The sequence below is a fragment of the Mobula birostris genome, chromosome 12 (assembly GCF_030028105.1).
Source record: "Mobula birostris isolate sMobBir1 chromosome 12, sMobBir1.hap1, whole genome shotgun sequence".
NCBI classification, from domain to species: domain Eukaryota; kingdom Metazoa; phylum Chordata; class Chondrichthyes; order Myliobatiformes; family Myliobatidae; genus Mobula; species Mobula birostris.
This window is the reverse complement of record NC_092381.1, coordinates 22,692,006-22,716,038: the sequence shown is the minus strand read 5'-3', so window position 1 is coordinate 22,716,038 and position 24,033 is coordinate 22,692,006. Positions and strand designations below refer to the sequence as shown.

The 24,033-nt window shown below is 43.8% G+C and overlaps 1 protein-coding gene across 1 annotated transcript in view; it reads right to left on the bottom strand.

Annotated features, from left to right (window-relative positions):
* Positions 1 to 24,033, bottom strand: part of scinlb (scinderin like b) — a 43,797-nt gene that overhangs the window by 7,554 nt on the left and 12,210 nt on the right. The window contains exons 4-13 of the mRNA XM_072273462.1: positions 20,752 to 20,913; positions 20,212 to 20,361; positions 20,033 to 20,122; positions 19,766 to 19,898; positions 10,441 to 10,529; positions 6,526 to 6,741; positions 6,295 to 6,428; positions 6,107 to 6,197; positions 2,196 to 2,366; positions 523 to 697 (exon numbers count right to left, since the gene is read on the bottom strand). Coding sequence (XP_072129563.1) covers positions 523 to 697; positions 2,196 to 2,366; positions 6,107 to 6,197; positions 6,295 to 6,428; positions 6,526 to 6,741; positions 10,441 to 10,529; positions 19,766 to 19,898; positions 20,033 to 20,122; positions 20,212 to 20,361; positions 20,752 to 20,913 — 1,411 coding nt within the window. The remainder of the gene's footprint in view (positions 1 to 522; positions 698 to 2,195; positions 2,367 to 6,106; positions 6,198 to 6,294; positions 6,429 to 6,525; positions 6,742 to 10,440; positions 10,530 to 19,765; positions 19,899 to 20,032; positions 20,123 to 20,211; positions 20,362 to 20,751; positions 20,914 to 24,033) is intronic.

Genomic DNA, 24,033 nt, shown 5'->3' with positions numbered 1-24,033 from the left:
ACAAGGCCAAGTGTCTCTTCCCCACTACATAGTTTCTTGCTCATTTGATCCAACTGGTTTACACTCAGGAGATTCATCTCCCAGCACTCTTCATCTGACACCACCTACCCAGCCCTCCAGAGAGAGAGAAGATCTGTCCTGAAGTTGGGGGACTGTCCATGTGCGTGGGTGAGTGGGTGGGAGAGAGGAAGGGACCTCGACCTGTTCTGCGTTGTTCTGCTGAGTGTTGTGGGCATGCTGTATTGGTGCTGGAACGTGTGGCGGTTTGCCTCCAGTCCAGCCTTAGGTGTGTTGGTTGTTAACACAAATGAAGCATTTCACTGTATTTCCATGTAGGTAACAGGCCATTATAGCAGAATTAGGTCATTTGGATCATCGAGTCTACTCTGTGATAAATAAATCTGAATCTATTCACCATAACTACTCTTTGCTAGTGAAGTTTGTACTCTAAGCACACCCTGATGAATGAAAAGGTACAAAAAGAAAAGCAATCCTTTGTCTTAAAGGAATAGAAAACATCACCTGGTTCTTTTCCTTCTTGGATCTCTTTTAGACTTCCCCCCAAAACACTGGTCACTGCCTTGGCAGTCTTTAATTCACCATCACTAGCACCCAGGCCTTTCCAAATATACGTCTCCTGAGGGGTCTTTAGCACAAACGTATCATTGCTGTTGAGAGACTTGGCATCACTATTTACCTGCAAATCATAAACATAAATGTCGGCTGTTATAATGTACCAGCAACCCAAAGATGGGCAATAATTTCTTAAAATAAAGCCCCTTAAATAGATTCAAACCTTTTCAGCTTTCTTAACAGAAAGGTTCAAATAGATCAATATCAGAGAACGTATAAAGTATACAACCTGAAATTCTTACTCTTCACAGATATCCATGAAACAAGAAACCCCATAGATCGAATGACAAAAACATCAAACCCCAAAGCCCTCCTCCCCCCACGCACAAGCGTCAACCCTCCCCCTCCCCCCACATGAACAGTAGAGGCACTGACCCCCCCACCCCCACTCAGCATCTTGGTATCTCAGACAGGCTCTCCCTCACCCCCCCGTACCCCCGCCCATCGAGGAAGAGAGAGGTCGCCCCTGTAACACAAGAATGGAGACCAGCAACTTGCTGTTCCAATGTACATAGAAGGCCACTTAGCCCGAAGGGTCCATGCTGGCTGCCAGAGATTTCTTCATGGGACTTATTTGCATGGGATTGCACAGTGATAGAGAGAGCATTAAATCATAAACACAAGAAATTCTGCAACTGCTGGAAATCTTGGGCCACACACACAAAATTCTTGAGGAACTCAGAAGGCCGGGTAGTGTCTATGGAGAGGAATAAACAGTTGATGTTTCAGGCCGAGACCCTTGCTCAGGACTGCAGAGGAAGGGGGAAGATGCCAGAATAAGGAAGTGGGGGAATGGAAGCAATTCAAACAAGCAAGTGAGGCCAGGTCAGTACGAAGATGGGTGGGCGGGAAGGTGGAAATGAAGTAAGAAGCCGGGAGGTGATAGGTGGAAGAGGTAAAGGACTGAAGAAAGAGGAATCTGATAGGAGGGGACAATGGACCATCGAAGAAAGGAAAGGAGAAGGGAAACCAGAGGGAGGTGAGCAGAAGAGAAGGTGTGAAAGGGGAAGCGGAATGGGCAATGGAAAAAATAGAGAAGGGGAGAACAAGGAGAGGGAGGAGACAGCAGTGACAGGACTGCACTGCTGGAGACGTGGTCTGTCTCTGACCTCATCTGAACGCTGAATTCTTTCTCATGGTCGCTGGGTGCCACGGCTCCCCTTGCCCCACCACAATTTTAAACTCCATTTTCCTCCAACATACCTGCCTGCGTCATGGCCTTGGCTCAGGTCCCAGCTAGCAACTGCCAGACTTCCAACTTCTCAGCCCTTCTCCTGTTTGCTGCATCCCAACCCATCAGCTCAAAACCAGCATGCAGCAGATCTGGCACCATTTCAAACGGAGAATTAAAGAACACTGCAGCACAGAAATGGGCCCTTCAACCCATCTAGTCCATGCCGTACTATAACTCTGCCCAGACCCATCAACCTGCACGCACTTCATTAACTCTTCATAACCCTCCCATCCATGCACTTTGACCGATCATTCTTACTCCCTTCCACGCAGTTCACGGCGTTAGGACATGGGCGATGTCACCTTTGCATTCCCTTCACTTCACTCACCTCAACGGCTCTGCAAGCTCCTGTTGAGCTCATCCTGATGTGGAAAAGCCGTACTGATGCTGCAGGGGTCTGGCCACCCTTCCTGGAGGTCCCGCCGAGGTGCACGATGAGTGGTCTGTCTTTAAATATGCTCAGCAGGTGAGGAGGCTCCTGACCCTGAGTGACCCGCACCTAGGAGACAAGGAGCAGCTCCCTTTCAGTAACAATAAACCTGTTGGGGAAAAAAAACTTTGGTTCCAACCTACAGCAAGCAAGGCAGTGAACTCGGTGAGAAAGCGCTGGTATGATGCAAGAAGTAGGAGATCATGTTCCAGTGAAAAAAAGAAAGACTAGCCTTACTTGTCAGATGTGTATCGAAACAAACATCATTTGCATCAAAGACCAGAACAGCCTGAGGGGGCAGTACCATGTGGCACTCACTTTCAGTGCCAGTACATAGCATGCCCACAATTTATTAACCCGTACATCTTTGTAATGTGGGAGGAAACCCACATGGTCATGTGGAGAACGTACAGACTCTTTATGGACAGTGGTGAGAATTGAACCCCTACACTACCATACCACAGTGGAAAGGAGGAGGATGGGCAAAGGCCCCGATGTGTCCAGTCAGCTAATCCCACCCAAGCAAGGTGGCGACTGTGAACCCAGTCATGTGTTGCGTGCTGCTTACAACATCTGCAGCCTGGAGCTTCCCTTTAAGCAATGTACTTTTGAACTGTCTTAATGAACAAGTGATTTCCCACAACCTGTCGACTCACTTTCAAAGACTCTTCATCTCAGGATCTCAATATTTACTGATTAGTCATTTGTTATTACTACCTCTTTTGTATCTGCAGAGTTTGTTGTGTTTTGCACATCGGTTATCTGCCAATCCTGTTGTGTGCGGTCTTTCATTGATTCTATTGTGCTTCTTTCGGATTTAATAAGTATGCCCAGAAGAAAAGGAACCTCAGGGTAGTATATGCTGACATATATATACTTTGATAATAAGTTTACTTTGAACTTTGAATCGCCCTCACTTCAGTGGAAGCATACTAATGAAATTGCTAGTGTGCATTTCAATGCAGGTGGAACGTTTTGGGAGGAAGAGTCGTCAAGACAAGGCAAGACAGCGGCTATACTTTATTAGGAGTTTGAAGAGATTTGGCATGTCAACAAATAAACTCAGAAGCTTCTATAGTTGTACCATGGAGAGCATTCCGACAGGCTGCATCACTGTCTGGTATGGAGGGGCTACTGCACAGGACTGAAGGAAGCTGCAGAGGGTTGTAAATCTAGTCAGCTCCATCTGGGGTACTAGCCTACAAGTACCCAGGACATCTTCAGGGAGCAGTGTCTCAGAAAGGCAGCGTTCATTATAAAGGACCTCCAACACCCAGGGCATGCCCTTTTGTCATTGTTACCATCAGGTAGGAGGTACAGAAGCCTGAAGGCACACAGCGATTCAGGAACAGCTTCTTCCCCTCCGCCATCCGATTCCTAACTGGACATTGAATCTTTCGACACTACCTCACTTTTTAAAAAAAATACAGTATTGCTGTTTTTTCACTTTTTAAAAATCTATTCAATATACGTAATTGATTTATTTATTTATTATTTTATTTATTTTTTTCTCTCTGCTGGATTAAGTATTGCATTGAACTGCCGCTGCTAAGTTAACAAATTTCACTTTACATTCCGGTGATAATAAACCTGACTCTGATTCATACAAGTTTTCAAGCAAGGACAGTTCCTGCGAACATTGCACATAGAGCTTATGGAGAGATACAGCATGGAAACAGGTCCTTCAGCCCATCGAAGGTGGCTAACCATCAAGCACTCATTTACTAATCCAAATGTATTACTTTTATTCTCTTCACTTACTCATCATACCCCATCAAATTTGATCAAAACACACATAAAATGCTAGAGGATCTCAGCAGGTCAGGCAGCATCGATGGAAATGGACAGACAGACAACGTTTCTGGCTGACACCCTTCTTCAGGACTGAGAGGGAAATCACAGTGGGGGAGCAGAGAGAGGGTTTCACTGAACACGTGTCAAAAAGAAGATTTAAACTTCTTCAGGGTAGGCATTCCTCAAGGAGACTTTACAGTGAATCGGCAAATCATAAACAAGAGAAAGTTTGCAGATGCTGGAAATCCAAAGCAACACACACAAGATGCTGGAGGAACTCAGCAGGTTAGGCAGCATCTATGAAAATGAATAGTCAGTCAACGTTTTGGGCCAAAACCCTTCTTCAGGACTGATGTTCATCTACAGACTTGGGACAACTTACAATGGCCAATTAATGTACCAAGCTCCACGTCTTTGCCAGAAGAGAGAACTGACAGAATTTTATAAGATCACGCGCAGTATAGATTCTGGCTGTCTAACTTGTTCTTCTCCCTGAGGGAGGACGGCATAGTAGCATAGTGTTAGCGCAAGGCAGCAACCCCAGGTTCAATTCCACTGCTGTCTGTAAGGAGTTTGTACGCTCTCCCCGTGACCGCCTAGGTTTCCTCCGGGTGCTTTCAAAGTGCAAAGACATGCAGGTTAGTAGGTTAATTGGCCACATGGGAGCAACTGGGTGGTGAGGCCTTGTTTGGCCAGAAGGGCCTGTAACCGTGCAGAATATCGAAGATAAAAAATGCCAAATACTAGCAAGCAAGCAATTTCGACAAGGAGGGAACGTTTATAGGGGAAGTGTCGGGCAAGATTTTTTAAAAATCCAGAGTGGTGGGTACCTGGAACACACCGCCAACTGAGGTAGAAGAAACAGGTACAATAGAGGTGTTCAATAGGCTTTTTGATAGGCACATGAATATGCAGGAAATGGAGGAATATGGATCATGTGCTGGCAGGAGGGATTAATTCAGTATCACAATCAGAATCAGGTTTTTTATCACTGACGTACGTTGTGAAACTTATTGTTCTGTGGTAGCAGTACAGTGCAATACATGAATATACTATAAAATACAGTAAGAAATATATATAATTAAATATGTAGAGCAAAAAGAGAAGTAATAGTGAGGTCGTGTTCATGGGTTCATTGTCCATTCAGAAACTGATGGTGGAGGGGAAGAAAGTGTTCCTAAAATGTGGAGTGTGTGTCTTCACGCTCCTGTACCTCTTTTCTGACGGTAGTACTGAGAAGACAGCATGTCCTGGGCACTGCCTTTCGGAGGCATCACCTGTTGAAGATGTCCTCAGTGGTGGGGAGGCCAATGCTATGATGGAACTCGCAGAGTTTGCAAACCTCTGCAGCTCTTACCAAATATATACAGTGGCCCCCTCCTTACCCAACTGCGATGCAAGCAGTCAGACCGCGGGCTGAAGGGTCTGTTCTCTGTACCTTCTTCCTTTGGCTTGGTGTGCACGGTCCAACTACCATTTTTGCTCTGCATCCAAACAGAATCAACTCTACCAAAGGCAAGCACTACGTAGACAAATCTATTTGATTGAAATATATAGCTTCTACTTCAATTGCCAGAATTGGAACGCATTCAGATTTGATTACCACATGTATATTGGAACGTAAAGTGAAATGTGTCATTTGCGCCAACAACCAACATGACCTAAGGACGTGCCAGGGGCAGCCCGCAAGGGTCACCACGCATCCCGCGCCAACACAGCATGCCCACAATGCTCGGCAGAACAACACAGAGCACAACGGGCAACAGAACAACAACAAAACAACAAGCCCCTTTCCTCTCCCTTACCCACATACATGGACAGTCCGCCAACTCCATGACAGGGCTCTGGCCTCAGCCATTGGGCCACAACCTCCGGACTTCCAATTGGCCTTTGGGCCTCAAACTTCGGTTTCAACCCCTGGACTAGCTGATGACAGTTCCCCATTTTAAATGTTAATAAACAGAAATACTCGAGTAAACGGATGATTGATAGACCTAACGAGGGTCAGTACATACCTGGACAGGCAAATCTTTCATCTGCTGATCAAGTTCAACTGCAAGGGCGGCCGATGCTCCAAGTTCATCTTTTGTAGCCTTGCTGCCTTGCCTTAAAAAGTAAACAAGCATTTAAAAAAAAAATATCCCGGCTAGCTTTCCTAGTCTGTCCAAAATGACCTCTTATGTGCACATGAACGGAGGCTTACCAAATGTAAATGAGATGCTTCTGTGTGTCACCTGACTTGTAAGAGTACAGGATAAGGTAGCAGTCTCCACCGTAGAACTGCCCGTAAGATGAAGAGTCCACAGGCTCTTTCTTGAACTCCTCAATCCGCCAAATCTGCAGGAAGACAGTGAAGACATTTTCATCCAGCCCACCAACTCCAGACCCTTGTGCATGAAGGTTCAATCTGTACTGCCAACTATTGACTTGTTACCTGGACCTTGCCCGACCCGTCATCCACCATGTTGTATTGTGCGGCCATGGCTGGCGATTCATGAAGCTTCGTGACATCAAAGGGGACTGATTTGATCTTGGCAACACTGCCAATGGTGTACACTTTCCCAAGCCCTTCAGTCTGGCCTACCACCTTCCAGTCGGAAAAGAACTGAGTGAACAATGGTGTCTCACCATTCTCTGCGAGAATTTCGATCTGTAAAAGAAGGAAAGAGTGGAGTTTCTGTTTATCACGGATTTAACCAAATCAACAAGTAGATTAACAATTACCCGTGTTCCGCTGGGCCAAATAAGATGCACCTCAAGTAAGATCCATCAGTACAGTGAGATGAACACAAAATTTGCTGCAGATGCAGGAGGTCTTCAGAAACACACAAAAAGTGAAGGAACTCCGCAAGTCTTTCACTGCTACCGGAGGAAGATCCCTGCATTCCGATGGTCTCATCTCTCTCTCGATGCTGTTGGAGGATGGTGCCAGATTTGTGGGTCTTGGGCAAGGTTTATGTAGTTCACTGTAGTTCACGTTATGATGTGTTTCTGGCTTTGGTCACTCCTTTTTTTGTTGTAACACACCCAAAATGCCGGAGGAACTCAGTGGGGCAGGCAGCACCTATGGAAATGCCAACTGTTTACTCTTCTCCATAGGCGCTGCTTGGATTTCCAGCATCTGCAGACTTTCCCTTTTCTTGTTGCTATTTTGGGCGATTTTGAATCGAGGCAGCTTGCACATTATGAACACTGAGCTGAGCTGAATATGCCTGGACTCTTTCAACTTTGTGTTTTATACTATTTTGCTTTTTGCTCACTTTTTTGTTGCAGCTTGCAAAATTTGTTTTTTTCTTGCATGTGGGGAGTTGGGGGGTGTTGATGCTTTTCTTTCCATTGGCTCCATGGTTTTCTCTGTTTTGTGACTGTCTGTGGGAAGACAAACCTCAAGGTTGTATGCTGCATATATACCTCGATAATAAACGCATATGGAATCTTTGAAGTGAGGCAACATCTATGGAGGGGAATAAACAGTCAACGTTTTGAGCCGAGGCCCTTCAGCTTCATAGATGCTGCCCGACTTGCTGAGTTCCTCCAGCATTTTATACATGTTACTCAAGAGTTTCAGCATCTCCAGAATTTCTTGTGTGTAATGTTTTAGGTTTTTTTTAAACAGTAGATAAATCAAGGGAGTGGACATAACTAGCCAGCCAGAGCCACACCACACCTTCTGCCTACCTTCCTATCCCTCTGATACAACGTGTAACCTTCAGCATTCAGCTCCCAACTGCACCATCCTTCAGCCACGATTCAGTGATGGCCACAACGTCATACCTGACAAACTGTAACAGCGGAACAAGATCATCCACCTTATTTCTTATACTCCGTGCATTGAGATATAACACTTTGAGTACTGTATTTGCTACCCTTTTTCATTCTGCATCCCTAATACACTGACCCTCACCTTGCTGGCTGCAATTATGTCCTATCATCTGCCTTCCCTTCCTGACAGTCTGACTGCATGCAGTCTTTGCCTTTTTACCATCCAGCCCCATCCTATCCTGAGTCCCTTCACTCTGGTCCCCATCTCCTGCCAAATTAATTTAAACCCTCCCCAACAGCTCTAACAAACCAGCCCATGAGAATATTGGTCCCCCTCAGGTTCAGGGGCAACCCTTCACTTTTGAACAGGTCATACCTCCCCCAGAAGAGATCCCAATGATCCAAAAACCTGAAGCCGTGCCCCCTGCACCCCCCCCCCCACTGCATCAGCTTCTCAGCCACGCATTTATCTGCCAAATCATCCTGTTTCTACCCTCACTGGTACGTGGCACAGGCAGCAATCTAGAAATTACTACCCTGGAGGTCCTGCTTCTCAGCTTTCTGCCTAGCCCTCTAAATTCTCTCTTCAGGACCTCTTTGCTTTTCCTTCCTATGTCGTTGGTACCAATATGTACCAAGACATCTAGCAGCTCTCCCTCCCCCTCCAAAATGCTGTGGTCGTGATCCGAGACGACATATCAGATGTCTTAATACGGGACGAGGTTGAAAGAACCAAAGTAACTGTGACACGCCACTGTACTGTGGAGGCATGAGCTGCCACAGACAAAGCCCGGTTTGGAGTGGGGAACTTCAAAATGAGGCACAAAGCTCCTTGTTTGCTTTTACCAAGGCCCTGCTACTGCTTTCAGTTCTGGTACAGAATCCCTCACCCAACCTTGCCCAGTATGGCTAGTCATGCATCTGTGGCTATCTGAAGGACAAATACTCTTAAAAATAAATGTTGGCACGTAACACAGTTACTGTAGCTTTGATCTGCATATCTGACCAGTGGATCTATGTTAAATGCAAAAAAAAATGAGTAAAAATTAAGGAGACAAATTTCACACAGCAGTCTGATAAATCATGCACACTGACTCACACACACATCTACCCAACGACCACAGTTATATGGAAATTGAGCATTTCAGCTTCTATTGAAAGAGGAAATGCACCCTTACAGAATTCAATGCTAGGAGAAATGGGTAGCTGTACAAAAATGTATACCCACAATAAACAGAACGGGAAGAAGTGAGGCTGAAGGATTCATCTCTGGTATGTCCACTCATGAGCTAACAGACTTTCAAACTAAATTAAATGGACCGGAATGCATTGGCGTCAAAAGTGAGAGGTCAGATTTCACCCTACCATTAATCTGCATTTGGGGATTAATCTTCTGGTGCACTTTCTGGAGTCTGTCCATGTTGAATCATTTGATAGTTTATGGGATGCAGTTTTAAGGGGTTCCCTTATTCACTTTCAGTGCAACATGGCAGAGCAAATGCTGAGGGGTGGGGAAAGGGGGGAACAACATTTTTAAAATTACTCTTCCTTTTATATTTCAACAGGATTACCAAGTAGTTAGGGCAGATGAGGAGAAACATACAAAGAAATTCCTCTACAATGCTTACTCCCCATTAGTCCTGTAAATAACACAGCAGCTAAAATGAGTGTGGTAATTTTCTATTAAAATGCGCACTTGACTGAGATTTAATTATGGTCACTAAAGTCTATTTTGTAGCCACAGTAACCTGATCAAAAACTACTCAAGGAAAGAATTGATCGGAGAGGTTGTGGACTCCATTTGGGGGACTTTAGGGTTCACGTTGCACGTGTTCCTGGTTGCTGGTTACTCTTTTGCCTTTGCTGCTTTTGAGTGGCTTGATCAGGGGCAGTCGATGTTGTCTGGGGCGCTTCAGCGAAGAAACCCTTGCCCTGTCACCTGCAACAGGCTACTGGTGCCACGCTGAACTGCACGAAACTGAATACTACTGGACTTGTGGTCCGACGTTTGATATCCTCTGTGCTTTTTGCCGATTCCGCAATTAGTCCTTTTCTCGTGCTTTGGGTGTGTGTTGTTTTCTTGAACGGGTTCCGTGGCGTTTCATTGTTTCGTGGCTGCCTGCAGGAGAACGCATCTCAGAGTTGTATATTGTATACATATCTTGGTAATAAATGTACTTTGAATCTTCGAATCCTACTTTTATATTTAAAGTAAGATGCTCATAATCCTTTTGCAAATGATCCTCACTTTCGGGGACTCTACAACTCATGTTCTCAATATTATTTATTATTATTAGTTTTCTGTAATTGCTCAGTTTGACTTCTAATGCACATTGGTTGTCTGTCGGTCTTTGGAGTTTTTCATTCGTCCTTTTGTGTTTATATGCATCTACTGTGAATGCCCGCAAGAAAATGAATCTCAAGGTAGTATATGGTGATATGTAGCATGTACTTCGTTAATAAATTTACTTTGAATCATATATGGCTTCTTGCTTTTGACACATGAAGTGACAGAACATTTCCACAGTTGCAGTCACATACCATTAGCTCTAATTGATGAATGAAATGCTGGAAAGTTGTCATTTACCCGTGTATTTTTTGAATAGTTCTTAGTGTTAATGAAGAACTCGCATGTTTCAAATCCAGCCTTCCGTTCAGACTTGCTAGCAGATTTTCCTAAGGAGAGAAATACTTGTTTATCTATGAGCTCTAAGGAATTTAACCCAAATTACATCTGACTCATCATTTATGAAGTCATTACCCCCTAAGGCAGGGGGTTCCCAACCTTTTTCATGCCATGGACCCCTCCCCCTAAATGCCAGCATGACTAATCGCCACAACAGACCTCTTGTCGAAACATAAGCAGAAGAAGTCAAAAAGGATCCTCTGCATGTTACACAAGAACAATCATGTTAAACCCGGTGAAAATTAATGGGAGTTAGCTTTTCTTTTGCTGCTTCTTGTTAGATATCGTACATCATATAATTAGATGTCATTTAAAACTTCTGAAGTAGACCGCATGCACTTTAATGAAAATTCAGCTTGCCGCACACAGCCAATTAACCGTTCCTTATGAGTAGCACCATTTCAGAATTTTTCAAAATGACGCCTCCTGTTTAAAATGGGAACTTGCTAAGTGCCAGCAACACTCGCATAAATCATCAATCACCGTCTTGCAGAGGCTTCATCTTTAAAAGCTTTGGTTAGTCCATATTTAGAATATTGTGTCCAGATCTGATCATCTCTATTTCCTTTTTTCTCTTCCATAGCTACACAGTTTGCTGTGTTTTGCACATCGCTTGTTTGTCCGCCCTGTTTGATATGGTCTTTCGTTGATTTTATTATGTTTCCTATATCTACTGAGTATGCCCACAAGAAAATGAATCTCAGGGTTGTATATAGTGATATATATATAGAATATGGAAGACTACGGCCTAGGAACTGGCCCTTTGGCCCTCAATGTTGTGCTGAACCAGCTAAAAAGCAAATCAAAACACCCAAACACTAATCCCTCCTGCCTACACAATGTCCATATCCGTCCAACTTCCTCACCTCCATGTGCCTATCCAAACGTCTCGTAAAAGCCTCTACCACCATAACCAGGCAGCACATTCCAGGCATCCACCACTCACTGAGTAAAAAAAATTTGCCCCTCACATCCTCTTGAACCGCCTTTGACAATAAATTTACTTTGAACTTTGTTATAGGAAGGATGTGGATTCTCTTGTGTCTCCATGGTGACAACTGCCTCATCATCAGATTAAATTGTAAATCATTGAAATCAATTCAAATAAAAACATTAAACTATTTCATAATATTTTCTTAATTGGGACAAGTAACAATAACTTGGGTAACTTTGCCTTAAATAAACAGGGTACGCTGGGTACATCTTGTACATGAGGATAGATATGATCTATACTTGGCTCATCAAGCTACAGAATATCAAGGGGAGGACTGGACTGTGGGATCCAGTGAGTCTACGTCCAACACCCACAGGTACAGAACACACCAAGGCAACGGTGGTTTTCGACACACTGACAAGTTCGCCCTCGGAATGACCTTGTCAATATATTTGCAGACACGAGCAGAGCCCGCACCAAGATATGGTGCTGCAGTGGTGCAGCAGTTAGCTCCACACTATCACAGCTCGGAGTTACAAGCTCAATCCCAGCGTCCGCTGTAAGGCGGCAGTACGCCCTCCCCATGGAATGCGTGGGTTGTCCCTGGGTGCTCCAATTTCCCCCCACAGTCCAAAGACGTACCGGAGAGGTTAGTTGGTCATTGTAAATTGTCTCATGATCAGGTTAGGGTTGAGTTGCGGTTGCCGGAGTGGCACTGCTTGAAGGACCAGAAGCTCTATCACTAAAACTCCCCATTTCCATTATACCTCCATCACATGCAGAGCCTGATCATCCAAGCGACGATTCCCCAGGTAGAGGCTTTTAACTGAACTCACGGATAGAACACTAAGTAGAATTATAGAGTCAGCCGGTCTAGACAATGCCAGTCAGTTCTGTCCCATCTACCTGAACCCAGCCCATGGCCCTCCATACTTCTCTCATCCATGTACCTATCCAAACTTCTCTTCAATATTACAATTGATCCTGCATCCAGCACCTCCACTGGCAGCTCGTTTCATGAGTGAAATTTCCCCAACAGTTTCCTCTTACATATCTCACATGCCCCCTCAAATCTATGGCCTCTGGTTCTAGTTTCCCCCAACCTCAGTGGAAAAAGCCTGCTTGCATTTACTGTATCTATACCCTTCATAATTTTGTATACCTCTATCAAATCTCCCGTCAGTCTCCTGCGCTCCAGGGGATAAAGTCCTGACATATTCAGTCTTTCTCTATAACTCAAGTCCTGGCGTCCTGGCAGCATCCTTGTAAACTTTCCCTGCACTTTTCTAGTTTACTGATATCTTCCTAGTAGATAGGTGACCGGAACTGCACACAATACTCCGAATTCAGCCTCAGTGATGTCTTGTACAACTTCAACATAACATCCCAACTCCAGTAATGCCCCCACCACCTCCCTCTCCTTCACCGTTTCCCATCCCCTTTCCCTTTCCCTCTCTCACCTCATCTCCTTGCCTGCCTATCGCCTCCCTCTGGTGCTCCTCCCCCCCTTTTCTCTCTTCCATGGCCTTCTGTCTCTTTCACCAATTTACTTCCCAGCTCCTTACTTCATCCCTCCCCCTCCAGGTTTCACCTATCACCTGGTGGTTCTCTCTCCCCTCACCTTTTAAATCCACTCAGTTTTTTTCTCTCCAGTCCTGCCACGTCACCTGTACGCTTTCCCCAGATGCTGCCTGGCCTGCCGAGTTCCTCCAGCATTTTGTGTGTGTTGCTCAGATTTCCAAAGGCTAATGTGCCGAAAGCTCAGAGTTAGGACCCTCTCTACCTGTGACACCATTTTGAAGGAATTACCAACCTGTAATCCCAGCATGCTTGCTCCCAATTATACCCTTTTGTACCAGTGCACACAGAGATAAACTGGAGCCAAGATCACAACCACAAATATCAAACAGAAACAAAAGTCACAGCTCATATAATTACGGAGTGCCTTTGGTCTATGACACAAGGCCGCCTTGAATCCACAGGGACTGTGTCTATTTACGACTTGTGCTTCAGAAGGAAACAATAAGTTGTACATCTTATCAGATTCATCTAAGCAAACAACGCCCGACACTTGTTTCTGGAGAGAGATCATCATACAGTGTTTTTAACTCAGCAGAAACACGTCTGAATGCAGTACAAAAAACAAACAGCTCAGTTAAAAAGCTGCTTTTTGTCTACTTTCTTCTTCTAAAGCAGCCCCTGGGGATGGAGGGTACCAGCCCTACACCACTGAACAGAGGAGATTACAGATTTGGTCTGGAATAGATCCAACAATCACACTGAATGGAGAGCTACTCTGTTGGGAAACCCCAGTACAAGCCTTGCAGAATGGTGGACTGACATACAAGAAGCTCCTGGGGCCTTGGTGAAGCACAGAAGAACAACAGGTCAGATACACAGGGTGATTAATAGACAGCCTCACAATTAGCCAGCAAAATTATCGTGTCTAATCCAAAAATTCGTATCCAAACTGATTTAAAATCTAAGTTATCAAATAGGAGAGGATGTAACTAGTGACATATAGAACACTCGACTACCAGAGTCATGCCCCATGACGAGCTTTAACTATCTTTGTTACTCAGAATGAGAATCATGTTTATTATCACTGGCATGGGTCATGAAGTGTGCTGCAGGTAACTGCAATTCATAAAATATACCAAAAATTACAGTAAGAAATGTGTATTAAGTAAATAGTGCAAAAAGAGAGCAAAAATAGTACGGTTGTGTTCATAGGTTCATTGTCCATCCTGAAGTCTGATGGCAGAGTGGGAGAAGCTGTTCCTAATGCTGAGTGTGTGTCTTTAGGCTCCTGTACCACCTCCCTGATGGTAGCAATGAGAAGGGGGCATGACATCGGGATAAGGGTCTCGGCCCGAAACGTCGACTGTACCTCTTCCTAGAAATGCTGCCTGGCCTGCTGCGTTTACCAGCAACTTTGATGTGTGTTGCTGGTGGGAGTTTACTTCAATTGCCCTGGTCGGATGCCAGGCATTCACTGATAACTGTGCTGTCTTCTTTTACATCGCTTACTCATGCAGTCTGCACTTGAAAGCCAGGGTAAAATTTAAGCTTTGGTTCCTCATAAGCAGTCCCTTGGCATTTGGCATCAAGCAGCTGGTAACAGTTGGACCTCGGGGCACAGGTACCTGACCCTCAACCACAGTTAGGTCCCTTCATGCTAGATACGAGGGTTCTGGCGAATGTTGGTGAACAGAGAGACTTTGGCGGTACAAGGACATCATTCCCCAAAACTGGGAACACAAATATATAGGGTAGAGACGAGGCCTATAGCATGCTTGCTTTCATCAGCTGAGGAACTAAGTACAAGAGATGGGACATTGTACAGTACCATGCCAAAGTCTGATGCACCCCAGATTTTTTATATTGTTTTAAATAGCAAGTCCTCCACAGAGCCCTGATCTCAACATCATCGAGGCTGTCTGGGACTACCTGGAGAGACAGAAGCAAGCGAGACAGCAGAAGTCTGCAGAAGAACTATGGCAAGTTCTCCAAGATACTAGGAATAACCTACCAGCCAACTTTCTTATAAAACTGCACAACAATGTACCTAAGAGAATTGATGCAATTTTAAAGGCAAAGGGTGGAAATACCAAATATTGATTTGACTTCATTTTTTTAAATGTTTACTGCTCTTTGAAGTTTTTGATATTTAGAAACTTTACATTTCATAATTTTTGAAAGCATCTTCGCTTTACAGAATTGTGTTACATGTGTCTAAGACTTTTGCTCAGTACTATACTACTGTTGTACAAAATATTGGTTAGGTGCAATTGGAAGATAAAGATTAGCTTTATTTGCCACATGTACATTGAAATATCAAAACACTCAGTGAAAGGCATCATTGTGCGTCAACGGCCAACACAATCTGATAATGTGTGGAAGCAGCCCACAAATGTCGCTACGGTTCAGACGCCAACATAGCATGCCCTCAACTTACTCACTCTGACTCGTATGTCTTTGGATTGTGGGAGGAAACTTGAGCACCCTGAGGAAACCCACACGGTCATGGGGAGAGCGTACAAACTCTTTGCAGACAGTGGCGGGAATGGGTCGCTGATGGCTGGCACTGTAAAACACGACACTACTGTGCCATCTTGAAGCATTAGAGTATTGTGTAAAGATCCAGTCACCACAGCCTAGGAAGGATGTGATTAAACTAGAGTGTAAAGGAAAGACTCTCAACGACGTTGCCTGGATTTAACAGCCTAAGTTAGCAGGAGAGATTGGATAGGCAGCAACTTTATTCTCTGGAGCAAAAGAGGCCAAGTGTTGATACAATAGAGATACAAAAAACGGAAACAATTAAGAGGCATTTTGACAGATACTTGAATAATTAAGACATATATGCTTAATGCATACAAGACTACTGACAGACAAAGACTAAGCTATGCTCCCTGTGCTGTACAGCTATGACTCTTGCAGATGGCACATCCCTCCCACCCCACGTGCCCGAGTCCCACTGATTTCAGTTTTAATAGTCCCAGGAGACACACCTGGGCCAGAACTGCTTGAAGGTCAAATCAGTTGCTCTCACCACACCTCTGGAATAATAAAGTTGGTTGTCAGAGGGTGTTTTTTTTAAATACACAGAGAGGTGAGTGTGTGAAACGCACTACCAGGAGTGGTGGTAGTGGCGGATGTTTGAAAGAAAACTAGGGGGTCGTGCAGGAGGGAAAAGTTAGATTTTCTCTCGTTTCACTGTGAATGCCTGCAAGAAAATGAACGTCAAGGTAGTATATGGTGACATTAACGTACCTTGATAATAAATTTACTTTGAACTTTAAAGTAGGTTACTAAGATGGCACAATATCAATGGCCAAATGCCCTGTAGTGTGCTGTGCTGTTCTATGAGCTCATTACTTTTCTAGGTTTGTAACTGTAACACTAGATTCCGCATTGTCTTTGTTTTACTTTGTACTGCCTCAATGCACTGTGTGATCTGTATGAACATGCAGGACAAATTTTCTCCACTGCACCTCCGTATATGTGACAATAATAAGCCAACTTGCCAATTTAGTTTGATTTGCAAGGCCTCCTGTAAAATCATACAATTGCAGACCCTCGCTAGCCAGTATTTAAGAACAAAGGTTTCAATTAATGCCCTTCGCTGTGGTGTTTTGAAAATGTCCCACTCAAAATTGCTGAAATAAGGGGAATGTCTTTAGCTGAGAGATGGTTAAAAAACAATAGCAGATTAATTCAAAAAATACAAATGTGACATAGGATCAGAAGATGTTGGATCCTTGTGGGCTGAGTTAAGAAACTGCAAGGGAAAAAGACCCTGATGGCAGTTATATACAGGCCTACAAACAGTAGCTGGGATGTGGACTACAGAATACAATGGGAAATGGAAAAGGCAGGTCAAGAGGGCAATGTTATGATAGTCATGGGAGATTTTAACATGCAGGTAGATTGGGAAAATCCAATTGATGCTAGGTCACAAGAGAGAGAATTTATAGAATGCCTATGGGATGGATTTTTAGAGCAGCTTGTTGTTGAGTCTACTAGGGGATCAGCTATACTGGATTGGGTGTTATATAATGAACTGGAAGCGATAAGGGAGCTTAAGGTAAAGAAACCCTTAGGAGACAGTGATCACAATACGATTGAGTTCAACTTGAAATTTGATAGGAAGAAAGTAAAGTCTGACATAGAGGTATTTCAGTGGAGTAAAGGAAATTACAGTCGCATGAGAGAGGAGTTGACCAAAGGAAATTAGAAGGAGATGCTGGCAGAGCAGCAATGGTGTGAACTTCTGGGAAAAATGAGGAAGGTGAAGGCTAGATGTATTCCAAAAATGAAGAAATACTCAATTGGCAAAAATAGTACAACCATAGCTGACAAGGGAAGTCAAAGCTAATGTAAAAGTAAAAGAGAGGGCCTACAAAAGAGCAAAAATTAGAACATCCCAAAAGTTAACATGCAGGTTGAGTCGGTGGTGAGGAAGGCAAATGCAATGTCAGTATTCATTTCAAGAGGTCAGGAATACAACAGCAAAGATGTGATGCTGAGGCTTTTTAAGGCACTCGTGAGGACTCACGTTGAGTATTGTGAACAGTTTTGGGCTCCTTATCTAAGAAAAGATGTGCTGACAGTGGAGAGGGTTCAGAGGAGATTCACAAGGTTGATTCTGGGAATGAAAGGGTTATCATGTGAGGAATGTTTGATAGCTCTGGGCCTTAACTCACTGGAACTTAGAAGGATGAGGGAGGATCTCATTGAAACCTTTCAAATGTTGAAAGGCCTAGACAGAGTAGATGTGGAAAGGATGTTTCCCATTGGGGGGGGGATCTAGGACAAGAGGACACAACCTCAGGATAGAGGGGCACCCTTTCAAAACAGAGTTACAGAGAAATTTCTTTAGCCAGAGGGTGGTGAATTTGTGGAATTTGTTACCACATGCAGTTGCGGATGCCAGGTCGTTGGGTGTATTTAAGGCAGAGACTGATAGATTCTTGATTGGCTATGGCTTCAGCGGTTATGGGGAGAAAGCCGGGGAGTGGAGCTGAGGAAGAGAAAACAGGATCAGCCATGATTGAATGGCGGAACAAACTTGATGGGCCAAATGGCCTAATTCTGCTCTTATGTCTTATTATGGTCTTATTAGTACGTTTCAGAAAATGTGCCTTAAGTGAGGAAGCCAGACATTAGTTTTTATTTTTCTTAGATACAGTGAATCTGTTTTACCTGCTGCCATCTTCAGTTCAGTTTGCAACTAATAACAGAATGATAAACATTTAGCTCCCCGTGAGGAAATAACCACAACTGTGTAAAGAGCTGGTTCTTAAAAGAAATGTTATCCCAAATCCTCACACCAGGGTTTCTTCTTGTCTTCTGAAGACTATAAAAAGAAATGAATGCTCTTCTCTAGTTACAACAGGAAAGTGGAAAACCCTTTGGGAAAATTCTACCTCTACAATGGCACTACTACATTAGGGGTTTGGAGAGTTTTGGGATGTCACCGATGACTCTTGCAAATTTCTACAGGTGTACCAGGGAGACCGGCTGCATCATCACCTGGTGTACAGCCTCCAATGCACAGGATTGAAAGAGGTTGCAGAGGATTGTAGATTCAGCCAGCTTTATCATGGGCACAAGCCTCCCCACCTTTGGGGACACCTCTGAGAGGCCATGCCTCAAGAAGGCAGCATCCATCGTTAAGGAACCTCAGCACCCAGGCCATGTCCTCTTCCCATCATTACCTTCAGGGAGGAAGTGCAGCAGCCTAAAGATTGACACTTCACAATTCAAGAACAGCCTCTTCCCCTCTGTCATCAGATTTCTGAACAGTCTGTGAACCAATGAACATGACCTTACTATTCCTAAACACGAGATCTCTTTAGATGATGCCTGACCTGTTGAGTTCCGCCTCACAATTCCTTTCTTTTTTTGCACTATTTAATGTATTTATTTTAGAATAGCTAGTCATTTTATGTCTGTGCACTGTACTGCTGCTAAAAAACAAGCAAATTTCACTTCAAAATAGGCCAGAAACTCGATTCTGATGTTTATGGATTGTACTGTCTTCTATGACACACAAGCAAGTGACAGGACAGGGTGGCTGCTGGACAAGGGCATATTCTTACCAATTCTACTTTCACAGATGCTACATTTTCACAAGGGCTGAAAGGATAGAGGTTTTAAGAAAATAAAGACAGAAGAGATCGCAAACACAGGAATTTGGAGCAGCAGACAAGCAGGCGGATTAACACAAGAGATTCTTCAGAAACTGGAATTCCAGAGAAATACACTTAAAAATGCTGGAGGAACTCAGCAGGGCAGGCAACACCTATGAAGAGAAATATTAAAAATTATGTTTTTTGCCAAGACCCAGTCAATACAAAGAGGCTCAGCCCAAAATATCAACTCTTTATTCCTCTCCATAGACGCTACCTGACCTGCTGAGTTCCTCTAGCATTTAGTGTATGATACTCAAGACACTGGATGAACTCAGTGGACTTGGCAGTATCTACAGAGGGAACTGGACAGTCTATTCTTTGGGTCAAGACCCTTCGTCTCAACAAATGAAGGGTCTTGACCCAAAACAGCAACGTCTACTAGTGTTGCCAGACTGAGTTTCGCCAGCTTCTCTTTAGTGGTTTTAGGAAAGGCATCACAGCTCTGATCAGTGATAGCCTCATCCCAGCTGCACGTGGAAAGTATCAGTAGATCACAGGTGTCGTCAAGTAATAACAGAATTATGAGAATAAGCAGACAGATTGAGAAGGCAGATTAAAGCACAAACAAATTGTTAAAAGCCAGCTCTCTCACCTTTCCACAGAAATATGTGACCACATGACCCATTGTCAAGGATGTAACATTCGTTGGTAGAAAGTTGAGCCATTTTAAATGGGTTCTCCGCAGCTACTTCCGTTAAGCTCAACTGCCCACTGGCATCAGAGACCTAAGAGTAATCAAATCAACCAGGTTCATTACAATGTATGATGTAGTCTACGAAAGTTTTGCACTTGATTGGCAAAACTGTATCATTAAGACTTGGCAAAGAATTCCCACATCATCTGAGAAGAAAACTGTTACCATGTAGAGTTTGGCCTTTTGCTTGCTACGGGTATCAGCGGCGCTATCTTCAAGAACAGCGTCTGAAAGGTCTGGTTTGGGACCCAGTAACTGCCATTTAAAAAAAAGAGGAAATGTTACGTCAGAACAGAATCCTTCTTGCATGGTATCAACTTTACACTAAATCTTCACATGCCCACCTCAATGACCTCCTTGGGCTCCTGTCCTTCTTCCAACACATGTAACTTGGCACGCCCTGCTCTGTCTTTATCACGGATACTTGTGGCAAGTTGACAGCACTTGAGCTTCTCATGAACATTGCTCTTTGATCCATTCCACTGGTAAATCTCCTGCAATTACAAATTTAAACAAGATCATGAGTCCTCTGTGGCCAGATGTAAACTTTATTCAAAATTGAGTATATTACTTGTCAGATTATGGATAACCTCCTCCCCACCAGACTTACAACATTCTGTTTCTTTCACACAGTCCTAGGTCAAACAGCATTCCCTTCATCCCATTGAATCCATGTTGACCATTAGCGCCCATTAACACTAAGCCTACATAAACCCCATTTTATTCCCCTCACATTCCCAATATCCTTCCCCCAGATCCCGCCAGCAATGTAAGTGATCCTGAAATATCTTCATCATCATAGCCAGGCAGATCATACGGGGAAGCACCACTGCTGAGAGAACCGAGCAACAATACGTTGCACAACTTCAACTTGTTGTACTTACAGCTCCAACATCGATGATGAAGCAGTCTCCCTTATTAAAGCTGCTCCACGCAAAAGGCACTTCACAGGCCCGCACATTTCGCCTGCCCTTCACGTGCAGTAGCCTCTTCACATTCACCTCATTGGTGACGACGTGTGTGAATCCGGATGCAACACCTCCTTCCTGCAATAGGAAACATACACTACATGAGGCAAAAAAATGGTTTAAATTTTATAAAAGGGCAAAATTATCTTACCAAAACCCAAAGTCGTACTGATGCAAGCTTCAAAGATTTAACTTAGAATGAATTTTACTGAGAAATACAGGGTAGTAACAGGCCCTTCTGGCCAAACTGGTCTGCACTACTCAATTACCCTTGTGTGACCAATTAACCTACTAATCTGCACAGCTTTGGAACGTAGGAGGAAACCAGAGGACACCCACAGGGAGAATGTACAAACTCCTTATAGGCAGCAGCTGATTTGAACTTGTATCACGGGTGCCGTAATGGCTTTATGCTAACCACCACATATATAAATCTTTTCAGAAAGGGCATCGAATGGCAGAGCAAAAATGTTCTTGTGTCTGTTTCAAGATATAATCTTGTGAATGGGGTCCTTCTGCTCCCCCCCCTCCCACCACCATACTGAGGAAGGAGCACAATATAGGGTTCTTCCGCTATGCCACATGACTGGCAACAGTTCTATTGGCTTTAAGGGGTGGAATAGAGGGGAGGGAACGTCCACTCAGACCGTGAGAGGCCTGCGTCGGGCATTTTCATGCCTTACAAGGCACAGATTGGAAGTCTGTGTGGGGCGCCACTCCTTGCACAGACACTAGAGCAATGTGTGGTTAAGTGCCTTGCTCAAGGGCACAAACACGCCACCACAGTTGAGGCTTGAACTAGCGACCTTGAGATAACTAGACGAATGGAATAGAAAAGTACTGAAAGCATTGACTATGAATGCAAGAATAAAAGAGATTGCACAGTTCATTGTTGTAAATAATTTTTGACTGTGAATAAAGTTTATTTTGATATATAAAAAAAAACCTTGTGAATGGGATATAGGCTCATGACTTCAAAAGACTTGAGGTAAAAGTGTTCTGAACACTCAATGTAATTCAACAACCCAAATCTGTAATGAGTGCATGGCACTCAGACCAATTCACATAGACGTGCCCCATAGGGATACGTATCTCATTGGTGCAGTAAAGGCTGCTTCATTCTTTATTTATTCAAAGTCTTTAACCCAGATAAATATGAAGTGTTAGGCCTTGGTAGGGCAAATACAAGGAGACAGGCTGAACAGAGAGATCTTGGAGTCCAAGTTCATTGCTCCATGAAAGTGGCTGCACAGGTCTATAGAGTGGCAAAGAAGTGTGAGGGGATGCTGAAGTACCCCTATTAACTGTGCTTTTGAGAAGAGACAGAGAGTTATTTACCACCAATGGCTTGTTTGTAAGAGAGAGAGAGACGAAGATTAACGGTTGGACTGTCACTTTAAGGCACTGGAAGTAACTTTGGATTTCTACTGAGTTGGGTTTGGAGATAGCACCGAGCAGCTCGAAGTTGCTATGGTGACCGAAGGCAGGTTGTTGATATTACTTGTTCAAGGACAGTTCGCCTGCTTGTGCATTTCTTCACAGACAAAGGAAGGAGGGATTATTTGAATGACAGTTGATGCTCAGCACGGTGAGATAAGTAGGAGGTCAGATGATACAGACCTCAGACACATGATCTGGACACTGAATGAGCGTTGTTGTGCCCGCAGAGAAAGGTGGGTTTTGGAGGATCGATCAGGCGGATCCATCCAATCGCTCTTACAGTGGAGGGAGGGAAAAGGGTTGACTGGTGGGGAGTTGTCCATGTGTCCACCCTTGCCTGGGGGATAGCTCCACCACAGAAAACCGGTCCCCTTTGCTAAAGTCACAGGCGGTGACTTTTAAAGGATTTCGGAGGACGACAAGAAGATCGATGGCATCAGCTCACCTGAAGACTCAAATCTCTCTCTCTCCATCACTACTCAACTCAATACCATGAACTGAACTGAACTTTACTCATCATCGTAAGACTGTATCTTTTTACCCCTAGACTTAAAGAAGCTTGGTTTTTCATACATATATTTCCACACTTACTGATATACTTACATATATATATATATATATTTATATTACTGTATCGCATAGTTAATAATAAATATAATTAGTTTATAGCAATACTGGACTCCAACGTGTTTTCCATCTCTGCTGGTTCTTAATTCCCGTCACGGGGTTCGCGACAGAAGGCTTATGGAATGCTTGCTTTTAGTAGTCGAGGCATTGTTCAAAAATTGAGGTTATATTGCAACTTTAGAAGACTCTGTTTAGGCCACGTTTGGAGTACTGCGCACAGATCTGGTCGCCCCACTGTAGGAAGGATGTTGAGGCTTTGGAGAGGGTGCAGGAAAGTTTTACCAGAAAGCTGCCTGGCTTAGAGGGTATGTGCTATCATGAGAGTCTGAATAAACAGGTTGTTTTCTCTGGAGCCCTGGAGGCTGAGGAGAGATCTGATAGAGGTTTGTAGGATTATGAAAGGCATAGATGGACTGGACAGAGAGCACCTCTCTCCCCAGGGTAGAAATAACTAATACCAGAGGGCATCCATTGAAGGTGCGAGAGGGTAGGTTCAAGAGGGATGTGAGGAGTAAGTTTTTTTACTCAGAGTGGTGGATGCCTGGAATGCGCTGCTGGGTATGGTGGTAGAGAAAAATACATTAGAGGCTTTTAATAGACGTTTAGATAGGCACATGAATACGAGGAAGGAGGAGGAATATGGACATTGTGTAGGAAGGAGGGATTAGATTTTCTGACGGTTTTTGATTTACTCTTTAGCTGGTTCCTTCTGTGTTCTACAATCAATGTTCTTCCAGGCCTGGGGATCCTCAAATCAATACCAGAGACATTTGAGAATCTAAACTACACAAACAATGTGAATCGTAGCTGCTAAGGCGGCACATAAAGCAGCAATGTAAGTTGGGAAAGGGGTATAGTGAGTTCTTCCTCAGACAGTGCTCCAGATTGGGGAAATGTTTACACACCCAACATTTTAGGAAATTTCTTCCCTTCTACCATCAGATTTCTGAATGGATGATAAACCAGCCCAGGAACATTTTTTATACTCTCTTTTTGCACTATGTGCTTAATATTATAAATACCTTTTAAAATAAGAAGTGCAAACACCGAGAGCAAATGTGAGTATATATATATATATAAAACTGAAAATTTTTTTAATGTCTTGTACCTATACTGCTGCTGCAAAACCAG